We start from the raw sequence: 24123 nt of genomic DNA, 5'->3' as shown, positions 1-24123 counted from the left end.
AAAGTTGCTTTAACAAAGTACTGAGTATAGGGTSTGAATACTTAAATAACTGATATCAGTTTTTAATAAATTAGCACAATTTTCYAAAAACCTGTTTTTGCTTTATCATTATGGGGTATTGTGTGCAGARGGGGGYAAATCTAATCAATTTTAGAATAAGGCTGTAACATAACAATGTGGAAAAAGTCAAGGGGTCTGAATACTTTCCGAAGGCACTGTATATATGAGTATTGGCTTAGTGGTGCAGCCACTGAGTCAGAAAAAAAGCATTTGCTCATTCATTCCTTCATATCAAAACATAGTGTTTATTCATTTCGGCCAGAGTAGGTTACTTACTAAAATCTACTCATACAGTAACTTTATGTAGTATGTGCATTTAGATCAGAGACAGACAACAGAGTGTAAATCAGGGAGATGGGGAGAGTAAGAGCGACGGGACAGATGTGGGTTCCAGTCTGGGGCGGGAAGTGTGAGAGAATGTATAATTGTWTTTGTTGATATACACTAAACACAAATATAAACACAACATGTAAAGTGTTGGTCCTATGTTTCATGAGCTGAAWTAAAAGATCCCAGAAACTTTCCATATGCAAAAYATGCTTATTCTCAATGTTGTGCACAAATTTGCTTACATCCCTGTTAGTGAGCATTTATCCTTTGCCAAGATAATCCATCCATCTGACAGGTGGCATATRAAGAAYCTGATTAAACAACATYATCTGGGGACAATAAAAGGCCAATCTAAAATGTGCAGTTTTGTCACACAACACAATGTCTCCAGTTGAGGGAGCATTGGAATGCTGACTGCAGGAATGTCCACCATAGCTGTTCCCAGAGAATGTAATGTTCATCTCAGAGAATGTCATGTAAATTTCTCTACCATAAGCTGCCTCCAACGTCGTTTTAGAGAATTTGGCAGTACGTCCAACCGGCCTCACAACCMCAGACCACATTGTGAACCACGCCAGCCCAGGACCTCCGGCTTCTTCACCTGCGGCATGGTCTGAGACCAGCCACCCGGACAGCTGYTGAAACTGTGGATTTGCACTACTGAKGAATTTCTGCAAACTGTCAGAAACAGTCTCAGTGAAGCTCGTTGTCCTCACCAGGGTCTTGACCTGACTGCAATAACCGACTTCAGTGGCGAAATGCTCACCTTCGATGGCCACTGGCACGCTGGAGAAGTGTGCTCTTCATGGATGAATCCTGGTTTCAACTGTACCGGGCAGATGACAGACAGCATGTATGGCTCGTGTGGGTGAGCGGTTTGCTGATATCAACATTGTGAACTGAGTGCCCCATGGTGACGGTGGGGTTATGGAAGCAATTCCTGGAAGCTAAAAATGTCCCAGTTCTTCCATGGCCTGCATATTCACCAGACATGTCACCCATTGAGCATGTTTGGGATGCTCTGGATCAACATTGTCGACAGKGTGTTAAAGTTCCCGCCAATATGCAGCAACTTCTCACAGCCATTGAAGAGGAGTGGGACAACATTCCARAGGCCACAATCAACAGCCGGATCAACTCTATGCGAAGGAGGTGTTGCGCTGTTTGAGGCAAATGGTGGTCACACCAGATACTGACTGGTTTTCTGATCCACGCCACGCCTTTTTTTTTTTTTAAAGGTATCTGTGACTAACAGATGTATATCTGTATTCCCAGTCATGTGAAATCCATAGATTAGGGCCTAATGGATTTATTTCAATTGACTGATTTCCTCATATGAACTGTAACTCAGTAAAATCTTTGAAATTGRTGCATGTTGCGTTTACATTTTTGTTCACTGTGTATGATTATTGTTGCTCAAAAACATTGTTCATTTATGTAATACTTCATATACTTTGCTTTGGCCACAGTGGAAACAACCAATTTATGCCAATAAAGCATATATTGAATTGAGAGAGAGAGAGAGCGAGCGAGAACAAGAATGAGAGAATGCTGAAGAAAAATAAAGAACCTTAAGCTCCACTGGCCACCGGTGAGTTTGGGTGTCAGAGTGTCAGCGTCCCTGCCTGCTCTGGGTGTGTGACCATGTGTCTGCGCAGGTTGCTGGGGTTGTTGAAAGAGGCTCCACAGTGGGAGCAGCTGTAGGGTTTCTCCCCAGAGTGGGTCCTCAGGTGGATGGTCAGGCTGCCATTCTGGGTGAAACCCTTCCCACACAGGGAGCACATGTAAGGTTTCTCCCCTGTATGAATACGCATGTGGACCCTCAGTGTCGTCTTGTTGACAAACGAGTTCCCACACAGGTTGCATATGACAGGCTTCTCTCCTGTGTGGACCGCCCGGTGGCGGATCAAGTCAAGCCGGCGAGAGAAGCGCTTCCCACAGTCGCTACAGAACAACGGCTTGGTACCATGGGGGACGTGGTGGCGCTGGAACTGGTTTACAAGACTAGGGCGCCTCACAGTCACACCCCCTGTTACCAAGGTTGTTGTTGGGGTCGTTGGGGTGGTTTCTAGGGAAGCTACCTGTACYATTTTCAGACCCCGTCCTCCTGTATCCCCTCTCGGCAGACCCCCTCTGTCACTTTGCAAGCCCCTCATTTGGGGGTTGCCTTGCAGTGGTTCCCCAATAGAATGAGTATTCAGCTGTATCTGATGGCTGACTGTGTGGTCCGGCAGCAGACCAGAGTGTGAGGGCAAACTCTGAAGTAGTTCTGGGGCTCTGAAGAAAGGGTAGTTCTCAGTACTGGTCACGCTGCACAGCGCTTCTTCACCTCGACCATGACCGTGAGGGTCGTTCATGCTGTATGGTCCCTCATCGTGACCTAGTCTCTGGGTGGCATGTTCCGGCTGTGGTGTCACCATGGTAACATTCTCACCACAAATATCGTCATGACCTYCGGGAAACAAAACGATAATATCATCTGGTAGTTATCTGGCTGTCAATTGTCTATATACCATCCTATCATCTTCTTCCTTCTCTTCTTCGTCCTCTACACACCTGCATCTGGCCCACATCCTCCAAAGTCATCCTCAGGACCCTCCTCATCTTTTATCAAGATGACATCTGGACTCTCCACATCTGCACACTGAACCATACAACACACACATTTACACAGACATGTAAACATTTCTAGAGTAGTAGTAGCCTATGTCAGCAATGTGTGATGAGTTGTTAATATTGCCACTGACCTCTTTTTTGACTGTGGATGGTATCTCCTCTTCCCCTATTGTAATAGGGGCATCATCCCTGCTGTAAATGGATGTCTGGTGCTCAGGTGTCTTATCTATGAGGGAGAGCAAAGGTCAAAAACCATTCCTCTTCCAACATATTATGTTCAATTGACTGGAGTGTATTCATTAGTCGGATTCAGTTGCAAAACCTGTTGTCCTAGAGAAAAACGTTTACTTTAGGAAGCAAATGGAAYCAAACAGAGCAAACTGAATAAAACGAGGGTCCAAACTAAATTTGGACAATAGAAACTGTTGTTTATGTTGCAAAATGTTTTTCGTTTCAAGTAAACGGAATCCAACGGAATCCACCCAGAGATGATGAGGCGAAGCGAGAGGGATAACTGGGCCCAAAATCTGTATTTTCCAGCAGGTGGCGATTTTTTCTCACCAAGCGAAGTCTTTGTATGGAGGTGAAAGAAAGTGTCGAATTTGGTTAACAAAAAATGTAATTTCTTATTTACCATGTGTGGCTTATTTGATCGAATATACGTGTTGTAATCGTTCGGTTGTTAGGAGTGTACTAATATAAGTAGGACACGTGACGTTCCGGCAACTTTGGACAAAAACACTTTATATCAGAGTTGTGCCTGGTCGTCACTAGTTACCTCAGACACAAAGTCCTTTCTACTACCCATCTTCTTAAAATGTGATTTGAAACTAAACCCTAACGACATGTCTAACATTAAATTAAGACCAAATAGCAAATGTTTGTTTTCATACATTTTTATGATATAGCCTATTTTGATTTTGTGACTTTGTGCCCGTTGTTCACATGCGTATCTGCCCTCTCGTTGGCTAGAACGGTCCCACCTGATAGTCTCCTCCCGACTGCCTTCCATTTTTTTAAAGAGATTGTGTTAGAGCGGCCACTAGAGTATCTGGTTAATATAATGGATCATCTGTGATACACCTATGTCTCCCAGATAGCAGTTTGAGAGCCTCAACCAACCTGCGAGTTTCCCCCGAGGCCTGCATAAAGTTCTGCTGAAAGAAAAGCGACTGCCCCGCGGTGTACTCGCCCTTTGTAGTCGCAGGGTGAAAAGCTCGTTCTTCATCACCTTCATCCTCATTTTCAGAGCTTCGTTTTCTTTGTAGCTGCGAGAAACCTCCAACTGCAAATCAGCCGAGCTCTCGGAAAAGAGTTGACTGATCTCGTCAACGGCCGCTCTAGCAAGCACGTCCATTATCGAGGCAAGTTGTGTCTGTAAAGACAGAATAGCCTGCATGTTTGTTGACATCGATAGCTGACGAGATTAACGACAGAGGGAGAAATTGGAAAAGATCAGACAAACTGTGACGCGTCTGTCTGTGTACACAAAACGACTTCCGGTGAATAACGCAGCTCACCGTAATTATACGAAGACGTCCGCTGACTTTTTTGGGAGTAGCAAATATGGTGTACTAAGTCACCACAATCGTTGGAATGAACGATCATTGATTAGTGACATTGGTGGGAAAAGTACTCAATTGTCATATTTAAGTAAAAGATAACTTAATAGAAAATGACTCAAGTGATAGTCATCCAGTGAAATACTACTTGAGTAAGAGTCTAAACGTATCTGGTTTTAAATGTACTGTGGTGGAAAAGGTACTCAATTGTCACATTTGAGTAAAAGTAAAAAGTAAATGCTATACAACACATTCCTTGTATTAAGCAAACCAGACGGCACGGTGTTCTTGTTTTTTAAATTTACGATCAGCCAGGGGCACACTCCAACATCCCAACACATAATTTACAAACACAGCGTTTGTGTTTAGTGAGTCCGCCAGATCAGAGGCATTAGGGATGAAAACGTATTATATAGACAGGTGTGATTTTAAACCAAACCTTAACCACACTGCTAACCTTAAATTAAGACCAAAAAGCACATATTTGTTTTCAGGAATTTTTAAGATATAGCCATTTTGACTTTTTGCCGTGACAACTGTACAGTCGTGGCCAAAAGTTTTGAGAATGACACAAATATGAATTTTCACAAAGTCTGCTGCCTCAGTGCCTTTAGATATTTTTGTCAGATGTTGCTATGGAATACTGAAGTATAATTACAAGCATTTAATATGTGTCGTGTTGACCCTTCTTTTTCAAGACCTCTGCAATCCACCCTGGCATGCTGTCAATTAACTTCTGGGCCACATCCTGACTGATGGCAGCCCATTCTTGCATAATAAATGCTTGGAGTTTGTCAGAATTTGTGGGTTTTTGTTTGTCCACCCGCCTCTTGAGGATTGACCACAAGTTCTCAATGGGATTAAGGTCTGGGGAGTTTCCTGGCCATGGACCCAAGATATCGATGTTTTATTCCCCGAGCCACTTAGTTATCACTTTTGCCTTATGGCAAGGTGCTCCCATCATGCTGGAAAAGGCATTGTTCGTCACCAAACTGTTCCTGGATGGTTGGGAGAAGTTGCTCTCGAAGGATGTGTTGGTACCATTCTTTATTCATGGCTGTGTTCTTAAGTAAAATTGTGAGTGAGCCCACTCCCTTGGCTGAGAAGCAACCCCACACATGAATGGTCTCAGGATGCTTTACTGTTGGCATGACACAGGACTGATGGTAGCGCTCACCTTGTCTTCTCCGGACAAGCTTTTTTCTGGATGCCCCAAACAATTGAAAAGGGGATTTATCAGAGAAAATGACTTGACCCCAGTCCTCAGCAGTCCAATCCCTGTACCTTTTGCAGAATATCAGTCTGTCCCTGATGTTTTTCCTGGAGAGAAGTGGCTTCTTTGCTGCCCTTCTTGACACCAGGCTATCCTCCAAAAGTCTTCGCCTCACTGTGCGTGCAGATGCACTCATACCTGCCTGCTGCCATTCCTGATCAAGCTCTGTACTGATGGTGCCCCGATCCCGCAGCTGAATCAACTTTAGGAGACGGTCCTGGCGCTTGCTGGACTTTCTTGGGCGCCCTGAAGCCTTCTTCACAACAATTGAACCGCTCTCGAAGTTCTTGATGATCCAATAAATGGTTGATTTAGGTGCAATCTTACTAGCAGCAATATCCTTGCCTGTGAAGCCCTTTTTGTGCAAAGCAATGACGAGGGCATGTGTTTCCTTGCAGTTAACCATGGTAGACAAAGGAAGAACAATGATTCCAAGCACCACCCTCCTTTTGAAGCTTCCAGTCTGTTATTCGAACTCAATCAGCATGACAGAGTGATCTCCAGCCTTGTCCTCGTCAACACTCACACCTGTGTTAACGAGAGAATCACTGACATGYTGTCAGCTGGTCCTTTTGTGGCAGGGCTGTAAGGTCGCCACCAACTGGACGGGGGTGAAAAATAAATACAAGTAAATTCCATACGGGAAGGGGAAATTAACATTCATCCTCACGAACTACAATTTTTTAAATAATAATTAACAAAAAATATATACATTCCCACTCCTTCAGTCATTCGAAAACTCAAATGAGACAACACGAGACAGTTTTCCATGTAGTTCCTCGGGTGTGAAATCTTTTAGACCCAGAAATAGTTCAGCTGCATAAACGTGTTTTATTTATTTATTTAACCTTTATTTAACTAGGCAAGTCAGTTAAGAACTTATTCTTATTTACAATGATGGCCTACCAAAAGGCAAACGGCCTCCTGCAGGGACGGGGGCTGGGATTAAAATATATATATATATAAATATAGGACAAAACACACATCACGACAAGAGAGACAACACTACATAAAGAGAGATCTAAGACAACAACATAGCAAGGTCAGATGATGTRAATCTGTCTTGACTTCTTTTCAACTTGTTAAGTGCCGTTTACCACCATCGCTATAAAAGACACAAAGTGTCCTGCTGGTGATTCGCAGGCTGAAGTATGTTGCAGTGTAGATCTAATGGCATTCACTACCATTGGACCTTTTGGACTTCCTACCCTTTTTACCATCTCCGCATAGGAAACAGACTGAACTTCCCTGATTTTGGCAACCTCACCGTATTTGGGCATCCAAGGATGTCGCCTCATGTTCTCCACCACAGTTACAACCCTTTCCTACTTGGCCACTCTCTTCAGCTAAACAGTCTCAATCATAGCGATTTTCCCCACACATCCCACATCCCGGCTCCTTCTGTCTGCAGACACTTCCCATATGTCCAGATTTATTACATCGCTTACACTGCAAAGGTTTGGATAAGAAGGCTCTAACTGGATAGAACACATGTCTCAGCTGCACTCGGGTCATGAGGGACTCCATATAAAAAAACACAAGGACCTGTGGCGACCCATCATACAGGGGCCTTGTTTTGAGCCCCAGCTTTTTAGCAAAGAAGTATATATTTTTTGTGCCTGTTTTGCATGTTATTTTGGCATTAATTCGTGTCACATATCAGTTTGCAAACAATGTAAAAAAAAAATTATCCTTGAGTTGCTATGTTGTTGTCTTGGGTTTTTAATCCCAGCCCCGGTGTCCGCAGGAGGCCTTTTGCCTTTTTGTAAGCCGTCATTGTAAATAAGAATTTGTCCTTAACTGACTTGCCTAGTTAAAAAAAAAGGTTAAATAAAAAATAATAAAGCCGCATACAAACATGGTCTCTTTCTTGAGTAAGGCAGGTGTTTCAGCCTAGCTCAGTGCTTTCTGTGGTGGAGGGGCAGCCAGCGAAAATACAGAGCGTAGGCATTGGTAATCTTCTCTAGTTTCGCCGTGATTGGCTCAGTGTTCTGTCACTCATGGGGACACTATGTCTCCGCAGAATCTACAGGGAGAGCTAGGCAGTTCAAGCCCCTTTGGGTGCTGCCACAGATTTACATTAGAAGTGGCGGTCCATGAAGGCTCAATGCCATTGGCCACACATAAAATGACGTCAAATCATGTTATATCTAACGTAGCTTTGATTGGACTGTTCATTTCAACGTCATACTTTCACAATCTTAGCTAGCAAGTTAGACAAGTAGTCATTATCATGAATCACGTCAACAATCTCCTGGCAAATCCTTTTCATATGAAGAGAAGTTATAGATAAAACTTATCAGCGCTCATCGGCCATTGGAGATAAACATTACACAACAAGCCGAAAGTCGCAAATGTAACATTGAGGGGTTTGGAAGGAATCAATGGCTGACTGCAAGCGTCACAAAGCAATCACTATTTTGCTTCTCTTGCCTGCTATTKGGTGGAGAGGGTGTGTGGTCCAAGTCTGGGTTTTAGGATTTAAAACATCTGTCTGAAAGGGTCTCTTTTCCAAGTTTAAAAMGATAAACATTCACATGCAACACCATGGACCAGAAAAGGTTGAATACAATGGCCATGCTGTCAATCTGGCATGATTTCTGCTGCATTCAAGACAACTGGGAACTCAGAAAAAAAACTAGCTCAGACTGGGAAAATACGTTTTGAACGGTCATCCAACTCGGGCCTCTTTCTAGAGCTCCGACCTGAAGATCACTGACGTCATGATTCAACCTTGTTTTTTCAGAGTTCCCAGTTGTCTTGAAAGCACCATAAATGCAGAGAATGCCAAATTTTMATGACAAAGTTTGCACACAAGGACCACGGCTCAACGTTCAGGTTAGCACAGCATCATTTTTTTTATTTAACTGYGCAAGTCAGTTATAAACAAATTATTTTTACAATGACAGCCTAGTGGGTTAATTGKCTTGTCTGTCTACAATTKTTTTCTCAGTGGTTTAACTGCCTTGTCTGGCCCCGCGGGTAGAACAACAGTTTTTTACCTTGTCAGCTCGGGGATTCAATCCAGCAACATATCGGCTAAAATCGCCACTGACAAGGACAGACGACTCTTCTCCTTCCTGCTATTAACCACATTATTCATCAAGCGTACATTGACCACTCCAGGAATTTCATTTKATATTTCAATGTCAACTTCTTCCAAAACTCCAGAAATTACTAATTTAATAGGTGCCCTGCTCCGTAGCTCAAAGCACAACACATGATAATCTCCAAATTGAGAGAGATCCATGTAATTCCAGTTGATACTGATTTTACTTTGCTTTCTCCACCACTTTGGATATTTTCATTGGATTCACCAAATCGGGTGTACATAATCCCAGAAACGTACTCCTACCAGATACGATGGGGAATCATCAACACTTTGTTTTCTTTTTAATATGAATTTAGCTTATTTTCCCATTTCTTTGGACAAAAGTCCATTCAGCATTTCCAATGTCATCCAATTCAAGCTCCTACATCCAGRATCTCTTATTAACTAGACCATCATCCTTTTCAGTAGAAAGTGCAAACATAACAACACAACATTACATTCTTAAAGGACAGGTTGTATGATATATTGCCACAAATCTAATGCAGATTGATGCTATTCCATCTTTATACAAAAGTTCCTGAAAAAAATTATACACTTCTATTTTTGCAATTTGAATTAGATTTTATCAAAAACTCATATGCCAACAAAGGGAAACTTAGTCAGTTGCCCAACCGAATGCATTCAACCGAAATGTGTCTTCTGCAATTAACCCAACCTCTCTGATTAACAGAGAGGTGGGCTGCCTTAATCGACATCCATGTCATAGGCGCCTGTGAATTAGCTGTTGTTGACAGATTTTTTCACCTTACTGTAACGGATGTGAAATGGCTAGCTAGTTAGCGGGTACGCGCTACTACCGTTTCAATCAGTTACGTCACTTGCTCTGAAACCTAGAAGTAGTGTTGCACCTTGCTCTGCAAGGGCCGCGGCTTTTGTGGAGCGATGGGTAACGACGCTTCGTGGGTGTCAGTTGTTGATGTGTGCAGAGGGTCCCTGGTTCGCGCCCGTGTCGGGGCGAGGGGACGTACTAAAGTTATACTGTTACATTACCAGCTCGGGGATTCAAACCAGCAACCTTTCGGTTACTGGCCCAATGCTCTTGGCCTAGCGGTTAGCGAACAAGCTAATTGGTGGTGAGTATACCGGTAGCTTGACCATAGATTGCTGTTTATGTATCTAGTTATGTATATTTTGATAATCATTATCACTAGTATTGCTAGTGTAACGGATGTGAAATGGCTAGCTAGTTAGCGGTGGTGCGCGCTAATAGCCTTTCAATCGGTGACGTCACTTGCTCTGAGACCTTGAAGTAGTGGTTCCCCTTGCTCTGCAAGGGKCGTGTCTTTTGTGGAGCGATGGGTAACGATGCTTCGTGGGTGACTGTTGTTGATGTGTGCAGAGGGTCCCTGSTTCGCGCCCGGGTCGGGGCGAAGGACGGACTAAAGTTAAACTGTTACACTAGCATAGCTAACGTTAGCTTGCTAGTACCAACTAATGTTAGCCTACCTCAATACAACTCGGATTTGGCTTGACAACACAATAACATTAATAAAAGAAGGCAAATAATTAGTAGCAAACCCGTTTCTCATGATTATGATGTTGCCAGATTGACTTCAGATGTAGTATAACTTTAGACAGCTAACTAAGATTGAGGAGACCACCATATTTTAGCAAGCTAACATTAGCATTGCTAGCTATTTTTGATTAACTTTGCTAGTGTGATGGAACATTTTATGTTGGTGCTTTTCTATTTAGACATTTCTGTGTTCTATGTTTGTGCTTTTCTAATAACTGTTTTCTGTGTTCATGCAAGTGACTGATTGAAAGAACCCTCACTATCAGTATCTGCAATTTTCCAGTACGCCCAGACCCTTGTTTTGAGAACGAAAGATCTCAGTTTCAAGGTCTCAGCTTAAGGAGAAGAAGCCTTGTAAGGTATTGGTCTGTCACATGCATGACCCAGTATTGGTCGGTCACATGAATGAAGCAAACGTTAATGATTAATTCATTTTMATTAAGCTAAATCATGCAAATAMGACTTGTGTGCAGTATATAAGAGAACTAACGGGACTACTGGTACTTTATGCATCTAAGTTTGACTGTGACCTCTCCAGCTTGCTGACAATAAAGAGTGATTAATTTAATATTGACTTTTAGTGTCCTGTGTAYAAATTTCCACAACAATTTGTCGTCGTGAACTGGATCAGTGATTCCACCTGTGGAGCATCCCAGGYAAGGTCTGCGAGGGAGACACCGGTGCCGCATTCCCTAGTGGGAAAGCATAAGGGAATTTCCTGTCCGACCAAAGATGACGTGGACCCGCRCAGACCAGACTTTTACTGAGAGRTGCCCGGGGTAAGATACCAGATCCGCGAACTTCTGAGGGACATGTCTTCTGAATTTCCGTAAGTCAATTAATAAATTATAAAAAATTAAATTCAGGCGAGAAACGCATTAAAAGGTATCCATAGTCTTATAGAGAGAAGGATATTCACTAGTTTTATGAGAAGACTAGAGCGAGGACGTAACGGTASCATGGAAAGCCCCGCTGACAGCTGTCTGTATATAAGGGCAGAGGGCGAGACCCAGATGCAGACAGAGGAGGCAGATGGTTCGAGTCTCTTGATATTTATTAGTATCCAAGGGGCAGGCAAGAGAATGGTCATGGACAGGCAAGAAGATCATAACAAMGTCAGAGTCCAGGAGATACAGAGTAGGAGGTACAGAGGAGGCAGGCGGGTTCAGAGTCAGGGRAGGCAAGGGTCAAAACCGGGAGGACGAGCAAAAGAGAGATAAGAAAAAGCAGGAGCACGGGAAAAACACGCTGGTTGACTTGACAAGACAAGACGAACTGACACAGAGAGACAGGAAACACAGGGATAAATTCACCGGGGGAAGAAAGCGACACCTATCATCGTATTTCCATGCCACTAAATTTGTGTAATTTAAACGAAACAGTCACATTAGCCTCCAAGGTGCCACCCATGTCTAGGGCACAAATAAATATTGGATGCAGCTATGTTGGTACTAGCTAACTCATGTCTGACTACAACAGTGTACTAACTAGCAGCAACAAACTCAAACCAACCCAGGGCCATATCAAAACACATCACAGTTAGTTGCATAGTGTAACTACGTCACCGGCCTGAATCTAATCAAATCTGGAGGCAGTCAGTCTGTAAAGCATAGATTTAGCTTACAAACGAGATTAGGTTATTTCTCGAGCTACATTATGTTTATAATTGAGGGATGATGACAATCATTGACCCTGTTTTTCTGTTWAAGAAACTGCACAGTTGGGTGCCAGACTGATGCTTTGGTCATGAACGGATGCCGGGACCTACCAGAAGGAGCAAAGGTGGGTATCATAACATGTCCAGCAATGTGATTGCAATGGTTTAGCAACCTCCAAAAATTATTTAATTCACTGTTCACTTGCTATTTTCACAGCTTGTCAGGCAAGACCTCAGAATAAAAGTGTGCCATGCAACACAAGTACCCTTGTGACACCTCTATTGTTGCCAGAGTCAAGCGCGATTCTTATGAAAAGAACACGAAGTCTCTGATAGTGACCCTAGTTACTGCCCTGATGACACAGATGGCTTCATCAACAACAACAGGCACATTTTGTTCTGTGAAATGTGAAACATTTTATAAAAATATACCCGGCTTGATAAAATAGTAGGCTAATTCCCCAGCCAACCAGATACAGCCAGTAGATGTTAAAAAAAAAGAAGCMTGGTCCTTTCTTTAGAACAAAATGCAATTTACCACTTGGCTGTCTATTATATCACCCTGTCACAGGCKCTCCCAGTCAATACCACCTCATAAGATTGCCTGCTGCAGTTGTTCAAGAGATGTCCAGTTTGCAGCCGAACATGCAGCATAGAGAAGACCTTCAGGAAGGTGGCCGTCCTTCGCTGTGAGCGTTCCTATGAATGGATCAGTCAGCCACATGTTGGCGAGTATCCGGCCAGCAACCTTCACCTGTCAGTGGCAACAGCTTTCACAGGCTCATCATTGGTACAAATATAGAAGGTAACCCACTTCATTACTTTGATACATTTGAAAACCCAATTGTGAAACATAATGTATATAAACTGACATTATTTGTTGCTTATTTTCTGCCTCTTAGATGCATTTAATGTCCATGGGCTCTGGCAAAGACCTCACCTCCAGCCTCACCTCTTGTCTGCTCACCGACAGTCGTCGATGGTAGCGTAGGTAATATCTGACACACAAGCATATACCACAGTGCCTTCGAAAAGTATTCAGACCCCTTGACTTTTCCACATTTTGTTACGTTCTAGCCTTATTCTAAAATGGGTTAAATAAAAAATAACCCTCAGCAATCTACACACAATACCCCATAATGACAAAGCAAAAACAGGTTTTTAGAAATGTTTGCAAATTTATAAATAAAAATATAAAATAKCTTATTTACATAAGTATCCATTTAATGTTGGCTTCACTTGGCTTTCCATATAAATCCTTCCATTAAAAAAGGAACCTGGATTTTAGTCACTTTCTCATTGTAAAAACAACGATGGTGAGATACCGCTATTCATGGGTTAATTATCTGTGCCTGCGTTGGCCACAAAGGCTACAGAAAAATTGCATGCATCCAATGTATTTAGTCAGGCAATGTCCACATTATTCTCACATATTTTAGAATGTAATAATAATTTTTATATCAAGGCCTAAAAAATGCATTATTTTTCAAATGTTAATGGCCTACTTTTTCTTTTACACTTTTTGCATATTTTTGGGGGGAGAGGGGTTCTATAGTAGGTCCTATATGTACAATTATAGAAATTATACAATTGTATTATATTGTGTTTCTTCAAAAATTACAATTAAGTGCTTGAAATAGTACCTGAAAGTCCTTGAATTAGACTTGCCAATGTCTTTATGAACCCTGCTTAAAGGATGTATAGTCCTAAGCCTATGTTGTTGTATAGGTGGAGTTATGGGCCAATTTGCATATATTCCCTTTTATTCCCCTAGTCTAGTACACATGTGGAACTGCATAAAAATCTTTTTAATTTTGCTTTCAAACCATTTTGGAGTTTTGATCCCAATGTCAATGTAACGGTTTTCTTCCTGAGGTGAAGGAGAGGACCAAAATGCAGCGTAGCCAGTGCTCAACCTGTCTCTTATACACATCTAGATGTGTATAAGAGACAGACAAACAACTTACAAAATAACAAACGTGAAAACCGATACAGACCTATCTGGTGCAGAACACAAACACAGAGACAGGAAACAAACACCCACAAAATCCCAACACAAAACAAGCCTCCTATATATGATTCTCAATCAGGGACAACGATTACCATCTGCCTCTGATTGAGAACCATATTAGGCTGGACATAGAAACAGACAAACTAGACACACAACATAGAATTCCCACCCAGCTCACGTCCTGACCAACTAAACACATACAAAACAACAGAAAACAGGTCAGGAACGTGACAGTCAAACATTGGCCCAATTATTTATAGAAAGACCCTTATAGACGTTCAATGTCTACTATGATGGTAAAGGTTTATCTTGATTTCGTGTAACAGTACGAGAAATTCTGATGTGCTGAACTGCTAATAAGTTGTGTATTTCAAGGCTGCTAGTGGTTAGCTAGTAGGGGTAAGCCAGGGGTGTAAAAGGGGCTATGCTAATAACCTCAACGTTTTTATATATTTTTATATTTTCTGTGCCAAAATATTACTTAAAAAACAATAGGACTCGCTGTATGATGTGAGTCTTCAGTCTTCACTCCTGCTCAAGTCACATTTTCAGTATTTGCGCCCCTTGCCCTTAGGCCTGGACTGTGATCCGGCTCTTCCGAGTGAGTGTATGGCGTGTTGTTCTGGTTTGTCTGCTACTTACAGATCCACCCGGTTAGAGAGAGCCACCGACATCCACCAGGTAAGAACATGGTGTGACTTTCTGTAGATTTCTCCAAAATCCAGTGTGGTCGCCCGGCAGTGGGTTTCATCCTTATTGTCTCACCCACCTCCAGCTCTGGTATGTCTCAAGCAGTCRGGTCATAGAAGACGTCTCGACAGAAGGCGTTGCGCTGCTGTCCATGTTTTCMGGGTGTGTTCCTCCACTGTAAGATGGCTTTCCAGGGGTCYTGTCCGTTATGCAAGGCCTTGCGTAAKAGTTATTTTTACAACCTTGACAGCTGACTCTGCCTTGCCATTTGCCAATGGGAGCTTTGGAAAGGAGGTCATGTGGTCAAACTCCCATTCTGAGGCGAAACGCTTGAGTTGTGCAATGAGTTGTGTGCCATTGTCCGTGATGACCTTGTCAGGCTGACCTTGCCTTGCAAACTGCGCCTTGCAGCACTTTATGACTGTCTCTGCAGACAAGTCAGGGAGCAGTTCAATTTCCCAAAAGTCAGAGTAGTGATCAATGATGAGAAGATCGTACTTTTGTCTGTTACTGAATAACCATGCAGACGATCTGCTAGGGCCTTGTGGGTAATTCTTGCAACATCATGGTTTCATTTTGCTGTTCATGCGCGTGCTCGTCGCATGTGGTACAGCTGCTGACAAAGTCTTTAATTTCTGCCTGCATGTTTGGCCAGTATAATGTATATGTATATGTATATTTAGTGTGGTCTCGATGAAAAGATCCATAGCTTGCAAAGAGTTGRAAAGAAAAAGCCATATCTCAAACTGGCCAATAAAAAGAAAGGATTAAGATGGGCAAAAGAACACAGACACTGGACAGAGGAACTCTGCCTAGAAGGCCAGCCTCCCGGATTCGCCTCTTCACTGTTGACGTTGAGACTCGTGTTTTGCGGGTACTATTTAATGAAGCTGCCAGTTGAGGACTTGTGAGGCATCTGTTTCTCAAACTAGACACTCTAATGTACMTGTCCTCGTTCTCAGTTGTGCACCAGGGCCTCCCACTCCTCTTTCTATTCTGGTTAGAGGCAGTTTGCGTTGTTCTGTGAAGGGAGTAGTAAACAGCGTTGTACGAGATCTTCAGTTTCTTAGCAATTTCTCACATGGAATAGCCTTCATTTCTCAGAACAAGAGTAGACGGAGTTTCAGAAGAAAGGACTCTGTTTCTGGCCATTTTGAGCCTGTAATCGAACCCACAAATGCGGATACTCCAGATACTCAACTGGTCTAAAGAAGGCCAGTTGTATTGCTTCTTTAACCAACACAGCAGTTTTCAGCTGTGCTAACATAATTGCAAAAGGGTTTTCTAATGATTAATTAACCTTTTAAAATGATCAACTTGGATTAGCTAACACAATGTGCCATTGGAACACAGGAGTGATGGTTGCTGATAATGGGCCTCTGTACGCCTATGTAGATATTCCATACAAAATCAGCCGTTTCCAGCTACAATAGTTATTTACAACATTAACAATGTCTACACTGTATTTCTGATCAATTTGATGTTATTTTAATGGACAATTTTTTTTGCATTTCTTTCAAAAACAAGGACATTTCTAAGTGACCCCAAACTTTTSAACGGTAGTATACATGGGTGGTCTGTCTGAAGAATAAATCAAAAGAATACATTATAATACACATTGACGTTTAATGTTCCTCTGCACAAAGTTCCAAAACACAGCATGTTAAATAATGTTTAAAATATCACAACAGGTTACAATTGACACACATTGTTGGAATCTGAGCATAATTCCAAACCTTCACAAAGCCAGCTTTTCAATACACAGTAGTAATGTGTCACTCTTTAAGAAATGATGCTCATATACGCTACACACACACTCGTGTTGAACACTGTAAGACTCTACTTCATGATGTAGCTTAAGTCTTTCTTAATCTCTCTGAATCTCTCTCCTTTTGGTCTTTTCAATGTATCTTTAGCATTAGCTTAAGCCTGCGCTTCAACTTCAACTTCTCTTCTCAACTCCTCTCTCTCTTTCTCTTTCTCTCCCTCCACCGCTGAGCTCTCCTCGGTTTCGTTCTCTTTCCCATCTTTTCCTTTGTTCTCCCCRCCCATACTCTCRTCCTCTTTCTTCTCTGTAGTGGTTTCTACCTCTCCGTCGGTCATCTTTTCACTCTTCTTTTCCTCTGCTGTGTCCTTCTTCTCCTTTTCTTCCTTGTCCTTCTTCTCCTTCTCTATTTTGGAGAGGTGATGACAGAGYGCCTGGACATAGGTGAACACACACATAGGATCTGGTCTGTTCCCCATCAGGAGCATATCACCAACCTCCAACAGGGGGTAGCAGTCAGCCATGGTCCTGAGAGAGAGAGAGAGAGAGAGAGAGAGAGAGAGAGAGAGAGAGAGGATGATTACTTTACAACACACACACACTCAGACACAAACACACACACACACATACAGCTTCGTACTCTGCTGTGTTGAAGGCCAGGGTGAAGTTCTTCTCTRTCTCAGATGCGTTCAGGGCTGAGAAGTCAAAAGCATCTGGGAAGAAGCGATGGATGAGTGCACAGAACGCCAGCCCATCACACCATGAAGATGAGAAGTTCTCTARGGAAACACCCTGGGAAAGAGAGGGTGGCAAGCAGGGTTATGGTTCCCCAGATGTCACCTCTTATGTCTCTTGTGCATGACCATCCCCTCACCTCATAGTTGCGTGTTTTGTTGGCACACCATGAAAGCACTTTCTGTTTGATTGATGCCCCACTTGCCACAGCCATAGATGATCTCTGAAGTTTGAAGTTGGGGACAACCGGTGTCCTTAAAATAAATCAAAAGACAAATACAACTCTCCCCATTAAAATGTTGTTATATTAATACAGATTATAGATTTAATTATACACATTGGAACACATTATACATGTCAGAACTTACTCAGGTGCATTTTGCTGGAACTTTGCTATGATGTCATTTTTTCTGGACATCCTGGCAGAGCGGGCAGAGTTCCGGGGTCGGACCACAGAGGGGGCTGCAGAGGATGGGGTAGAGGCGGTGGGATTCAAGCCACTCTTTCTTTTGGTCTTCCCTTGCTTCTCCACCTCCTTGCTTTTCTCTTTAACCTTTCCTCCTCCTGCCCCTTCCTTTTCTTTTACTGCTTTGCTCTTGTTGTCTGGTGCCTTCCCTTCCTCTGCCTCTCCTCCCTCRCCCTTCCCTTCCTCTCCCTTCCCTGCATCTCCTTTCCCTGCCACTTCCTTCCCTGCCTCTCCCTTCCCTGCCTTTATTTTTCTGTCTTTCCTATTCTCTTCATCTCCTTTTCTCTTTTCTATTTTTCCCCCCTTCCCCTCTTTCCTGGCATTATTTTCTCCCCCCTTCTCTTTGTCCTCTTTCAGCTCCTCTTTCTTTTTCTCAATCTCTCCTTTCTTGACCACCTCTTGCCCCTTTCTATTCTTGTGCTCCTCCATCTCTCTCTCCCCCTCTCCGTTCACCAATTTGTGGTCTTCTGTTTCTCCGGTGTCTGCACCATGACACGGCCCTTCCTCACCCTTACAAGCCTCTTCACCATTAACCTCATTGGTGTCAGTTACTGGCTGAGACTCCTCTATGTTTTCAATGCTAGCCCCTGTTGCCTGTTCTGGAGTTTTCGCCCTATTAGCCCCTGACTTGACCCTATGACCTTCCACTATGTCCTCCGTCAGGTGCTCTCTCTTCGGGGGGCCACACTCCTGGACTGGAGCTTCTCTCTCTGTCTGAGAGACAAACCAGATAAGATTACAATTGGCAATTCTGAGCACTTGAGGTAGTTTTGGTTAGGATTATAGGACAGAACTGTTGTCAGAGACCTGATTTTAAATCAGTTGTTGAGGGGAGAGACTATGTAAAGTGACAGTATACATAGTTAAGTACTTAAATAGGAAATTAGTCTGCTTCACTCCAGGGAATCCCCATAGTTACTTTGGTGCTCAGAACACATGCCCCCGGCTGTACAGAGTTGTTTATGGCTGTAATATTACACACATGTCTATCATAATGTTTCATGACTTTAATAAGTTACAACTGAAGCATATTACATGTTTATGTTGTTTTTATGTAATGCAAATATTCAACTTACTTTTAAGATATATAACGTTGCAGATAACACAGTATGTTGGATTTATGTTAGGTAAGTGCACTTGAGGAACTGTCCCAGGTGTCACTCCTGGTCATGTTTCAGGGTAGTGACTCATCAGTGGAAATAGGATGGACACATGTTTGTGTGTGTGTGTGTGTGTGTTGTGTGTGGTGTGTGTGTGTGTGGTGGTGTGGTGTGTGTGTGTTGTGTGTGTGTGGTGGTGTGTGTGTGTGTGTGTGTGTTGTGTGGTGTGTAGTGTTAGTGGGTGTGTGTGTGTGTGTGTGTGTGTGTGTTTGTGTGTGTGTTGAGAGAGAGAGAGAAAGGCAGCAACATTCCTGTGCCAGAATTTGACACAGGAACAGGTGTTGCCCAGCCATGACCACCACCAACCCCTCCCACTATCTTCGCTCCAAATACTACATTGGACCACATCGCAAATACAACTCTGCCACCTCATGGTAAAGCTACATGGCTCATGTTGTATGTGTTTTTGTTTCTTGAAAAAAAGTGTGTATTTGTTTGTCTGTAGGTGGTTGAGGTTTGTCTCTGTYTGCCTATTGTCTTGGTGTTGTCTGTATCGGTTTTTGGGTGTGTTTCCTTCATCAACACACACACCTGATTGTTGTTGTTGTCCTCTATCTGGTTGGCTGTTGCATCGTTCCCAGAATCCTCCTGGTGGAGTGATACATCGCCCATGGTTTGATGGACTTCCTTTGTCTGTTTGTCCAACTTCTTCTGAAGCATAAAGTCAAATCAGACTCTTCCTTTCCAAGGTTATTGAATTGCTCCTGATCATTCAATATCTATGTTCATTCAACGCCCATTCCATCAATCAGTGTAGCCTCAAAGTTCTAGGCAGAAATCTCTCTTGCTCTCTCTCTCMCCCTCTCTTTTTCTCTCTTTCTCTCTCTCTCTGTCTGTCTATATCTCTCTGACAGTGCTCTCTGGTGTGTGGTTAGTGAGTGCCCCCTGCCCCCCTCCTGCCTTCGCTAGGATTCCAAGTCACTTTATCTGACCCTTTGAACAACACAGGTTCCAGAAATAGAGCTAGTGACATCGGCACAGTCCAACAGCCAGGACAGCTGCATCTGCTKTGGAAACCATGGGTACACAGATACATACACACACAAACATGCATAAGTACACACATGTATACGTGTGTGCAAATACACACATACATAGACAGACAGACACACACACACACACACACACACAAACACACTCACACACACACACATTATAGTCTCAAGTCAAGCCCTAGCAAACAGATTTGCATAGTTGGGACTCTACTCAAATTAAATTGAATTCTTACCCTGATCCAAATCACCCTAATGGCCTATTTAATCTCAAAGTAAATGCAGTCATTCAGATATAAGAGTTAACAGAAATAGTAACAATCAATACAGTTCACAGTTCAACACACATACATGGAGTCCAGGACATACAGAGACCAACACTTCCACGTACACATGCAGTGAATCTTTGATGTTGATAAAAGCGTGTGAGTTGAGTGGTAGGAGAGGTGCAGCCCTTACCTTGTGTGGTACCTGTAGCCCTCTGGGTTCGCTGTGGTCACTGTGTCCTGCTTTCTCTCTCTCTATTAAGTCAGTGTCCACTTCTGTTTGTCTTAACACCTCTCTCTCTTTCTGTTTTTCTGGCTCTCAATACAGTGTTAATAAACTGCAGCGACCAGTGAATCAGTAGGTGTGAATATACTCTGTCTCTCTTTCCCTCTGGCCTTTTCCTTCCTCTTCTCTCTCCTCTCTCTCTCTCAATCTCTCTCTCTCCTCTCTCTCTCTCTCTCTCTCTCTCTCTTCTCTCTCTCTCCTCTCTCTCACGCACTCTATCCTTGTGAGGGTAACAACACACCCCAACAAATTATGAGATTGGGAGATCACGTTGGGAGTCTTAGACCATTCCTCCATGCAGAATCTTTCCAGATCTTTGATATCCTTCATCTGCGCTCATGTACTGCCCTCTTCAATTCCATCCACAGGTTTTCAATGGGGTTCAAGTCCAGAGACTTGGCCATTGCAAAATGTTGATTTTATGGTTAGCCATTTCTTTGTGGATTTTGATTAGCGATTGGGGTAATTGTCTTGCTGGAAGATCCACTTCCTGATGATTTTTAGTTTTTCATCAGAAATGATTGCTTATAGGTCGCAGTTGTAAATGAGAACTTGTTCTCAACTGGCCTACCTGGTTAAATAAAGGTGAATATATATATATATATATACAGTATATATATATATATATATATATATATATAGGTACCTTCATGTGTGTGTAAAATATTACTTTTCTCAGATGTTTTAATTTATAGATTGTATGTACATTTTAGTGAAGTAAAATAGTTTTGGGGGCAAAATTATATATATTCATCGTTTGGCATAAATGGAATGTTCGTTTCCTGTTTAATATGTGGTTGTCTCACCTAGRTATCATAAGATGTTTTTATTTATGTAACCTTCATTTAACTAGGCAAGTCAGTTAAMAACAAATTCTTATTTACAATGACAACCTACCAGGGAACAGTGGGTTAACTGCCTTGTTCGTAACTGGCCCAATGCTCTAACCACTAGGCACTAACTGTAAGTTGCTCTGGATAAGAGCACCAGCTAAATGACTAAAGTGTCAAACGTAAACGCAGTGTTGGAAAAAGTAGAGTAAAKGTAAAGATACCTTAATAGAAAATGACTCAAGTAAAAGTGAAAGTCACCCAGTACAATACTACTTGAGTAAAAGTCTAAAAGTATCTGGTTTTAAATGTACTTAAGTACAGTGGAGGAAAAAGTTCTCAATTGTCATACTTGAGTAAATGTAGGAAGTAAAAGTAAATGCTATATATCAAATTCCATATATTAAGCAAACCAGATGGATGGCACAATTTTCTTGTTTTTTAATTTACGGACAGCCAGGGGCACACTCCAACACTCAGGCATTATTTATAAACGCAGCATTTGTGTTTAGTGAGTCCGCCAGATCAGAGGCAGTAGGGATGACAACGTATTATATTGACAGGTCTGTGAATTGGACCATATTGCTGTCCTGCCTGAGCCTTCGAAATGTAACTAGTACTTTTGGGTGTCAGGGAAAATGTATGGGAGTACAAAGTACATATTTTCTTTAGGAATGTAGTGGAATAAAAGTAAAAGTTGACAAAAATATATAAATTAAAGTAGGCTACAGATACCCCCAAAAATGATTTACTTAAGTAACACTTTTAAATATTTCTACTTTGTTACTTTACACCACTGTGTAAATGTTTTAAATAGGGATCTCATCAAGATTGGAATGCTGTGAACCAAGAGGTTGTGAGTTTAAATCCCAGGTGAGGACATGTTGAATACTAATTACTGTATAAATGAACATGCACAATGTAATCATGTATGTCAACGTGTGTCAAATATGTACTTTGAAAACATTGTAGGTTAAAAGCACTGTGTGTGTGTGTGTGTGTGTGTGTGTGCTATCCTTGTGAGGGTAACAACACACCCCAACAAATTATGAGATTGGAGATCACGTTGGGAGGGTCTTAGACATTCCTCCATGCAGAATCTTTCCAGATCTTGTATCCTTCATCTGCGCTCATGTACTGCCCTCTTCAATTCCATCCACAGGTTTTCCATGGGGTCAAGTCCGAGACTTGGCCATTGCAAAATGTGATTTTATGGTTACCATTTCTTTGTGATTTTGATTAGCGATTGGGGTAATTGTCTTGCTGGAAGATCCACTTCCTGATGATTTTTTAGTTTTTCATCAGAAATGATTGCTTATAGGTCGCAGTTGTAAATGAGAACTTGTTCTCAACTGGCCTACCTGGTTAAAATAAAGGTGAATATATTAATATATACAGTATATATATATATATATTATATATAGTACCTTCATGTGTGTGTAATATTACTTTTCTCAGATGTTTTAATTTATAGATTGTATGTACATTTTAGTGAAGTAATAGTTTTGGGGCAAATTAATATATATTCATCGTTTGGCATAAATGGAAGTTCGTTCCTGTATGTTTAATATGTGGTTGTCTCACCTAGTTATCATAAGATGTTTTTATTTAATGTAACCTTCATTTAACTAGGCAAGTCAGTTAGACAAATTCTTATTTACAATGACAACCTACAGGGAACAGTGGGTTAACTGCCTTGTTCGTAACTGGCCCAATGGCTCTAACACTAGGCACTAACTGTAAGTTGCTCTGGATAAGAGCACCAGCTAAATGACTAAAGTGTCAAACGTAACGCAGTGTTGGAAAAAGTAGAGTAAACGTAAAGATACCTTAATGAAATGACTCAGTAAAAGTGAAAGTCACCCAGTACAATACTACTTGAGTAAGTCTAAAAGTATCTGGTTTAAATGTACTTAGTACAGTGGAGGAAAAAGTTCTCAATTGTCATACTTGAGTAAATGTAGGAAGTAAAAGTAAATGCTATATATCAAATTCCATATATTAAGCAAACCAGATGGATGGCACAATTTTTGTTTTTTAATTTACGGACAGCAGGGCACACTCCAACACTCAGGCATTATTTATAAAACGCAGCATTTGTGTTTAGTGAGTCCGCCAGATCAGAGGCGTAGGGATGACAACGTATTATATTGACAGGTCTGTGAATTGGACCATATTGCTGTCCTGCCTGAGCCTTCGAATGTAACTAGTACTTTTTGGGTTCAGGGAAATGTATGGGAGTACAAAGTACATATTTTCTTTAGGAATGTAGTGGAATAAAAGTAAAGTTGACAAAAATATATAATTAAAGTAGGCTACAGATACCCCAAAAATGATTTACTTAACGTAACACTTTAAATATTTCTACTTTGTTACTTTACACCACTGTGTAAATGTTTTAAATAGGGATCTCATCAAGATTGGAATGCTGTGAACCAAGAGGTTGTGAGTTTAAATCCCAGGTGAGGACATGTTGAATACTAATTTACTGTATAATGAACATGCACAATGTAATCATGTATGTCAACGTGTGTCATATGTACTTTGAAAACATTGTAGGTTAAAAGCACTGTGGTGTGTGTTGTGTGTGTGTGTGTGTGTGTGGTGTGTGTGTGTGTTGTGTTGTGTGTGTGTGTGTGTGTGTGTGTGTGTGTGTGTGTGTGTGTGGTGTGGTTGTGTGTGTGTGGTGTGTGTGTGTGTGTGTGTGTGTGTGTGTTGTGTTGTGTGATGTGTGTAACTAGTTCCACAGCCTTTTTGGCGGTAAAATATCAAAATCATAATTTGTAGTTGCAAATG

The 24123-nt window shown here is 41.9% G+C and overlaps 2 protein-coding genes across 2 annotated transcripts; both read right to left on the bottom strand.

Moving 5' to 3' along the window:
* Positions 1-285: 285 nt before the first annotated feature.
* LOC111965759 (zinc finger protein 133-like) lies at positions 286-4493 on the bottom strand. Its single transcript, XM_023990034.2, has 4 exons — positions 4129-4493; positions 3138-3232; positions 2947-3034; positions 286-2842 (listed from the first exon to the last, which is right to left on the bottom strand). Exons 1-4 carry the CDS (start codon positions 4415-4417, stop codon positions 1995-1997), a joined length of 1320 nt encoding a protein of 439 aa, XP_023845802.1. The 5' UTR covers positions 4418-4493; the 3' UTR covers positions 286-1994.
* Positions 4494-16433: 11940 nt separating this feature from the next.
* Positions 16434-20489, bottom strand: smtnl1 (smoothelin-like 1). The gene is made up of 6 exons (XM_023990032.2): positions 20405-20489; positions 19485-19604; positions 17696-18507; positions 17467-17581; positions 17233-17384; positions 16434-17120 (listed from the first exon to the last, which is right to left on the bottom strand). The coding sequence occupies exons 2-6, from the start codon at positions 19563-19565 to the stop codon at positions 16751-16753; spliced, it is 1530 nt and encodes a 509-aa protein (XP_023845800.1). The 5' UTR covers positions 19566-19604; positions 20405-20489; the 3' UTR covers positions 16434-16750.
* Positions 20490-24123: the final 3634 nt, after the last annotated feature.

This window comes from Salvelinus sp. IW2-2015, linkage group LG6.2 (genome assembly GCF_002910315.2).
Source record: "Salvelinus sp. IW2-2015 linkage group LG6.2, ASM291031v2, whole genome shotgun sequence".
NCBI lineage: Eukaryota > Metazoa > Chordata > Actinopteri > Salmoniformes > Salmonidae > Salvelinus > Salvelinus sp. IW2-2015.
The sequence above is the reverse complement of the archived record's forward strand: the minus strand, read 5'-3'. Positions and strand labels throughout refer to the sequence as shown.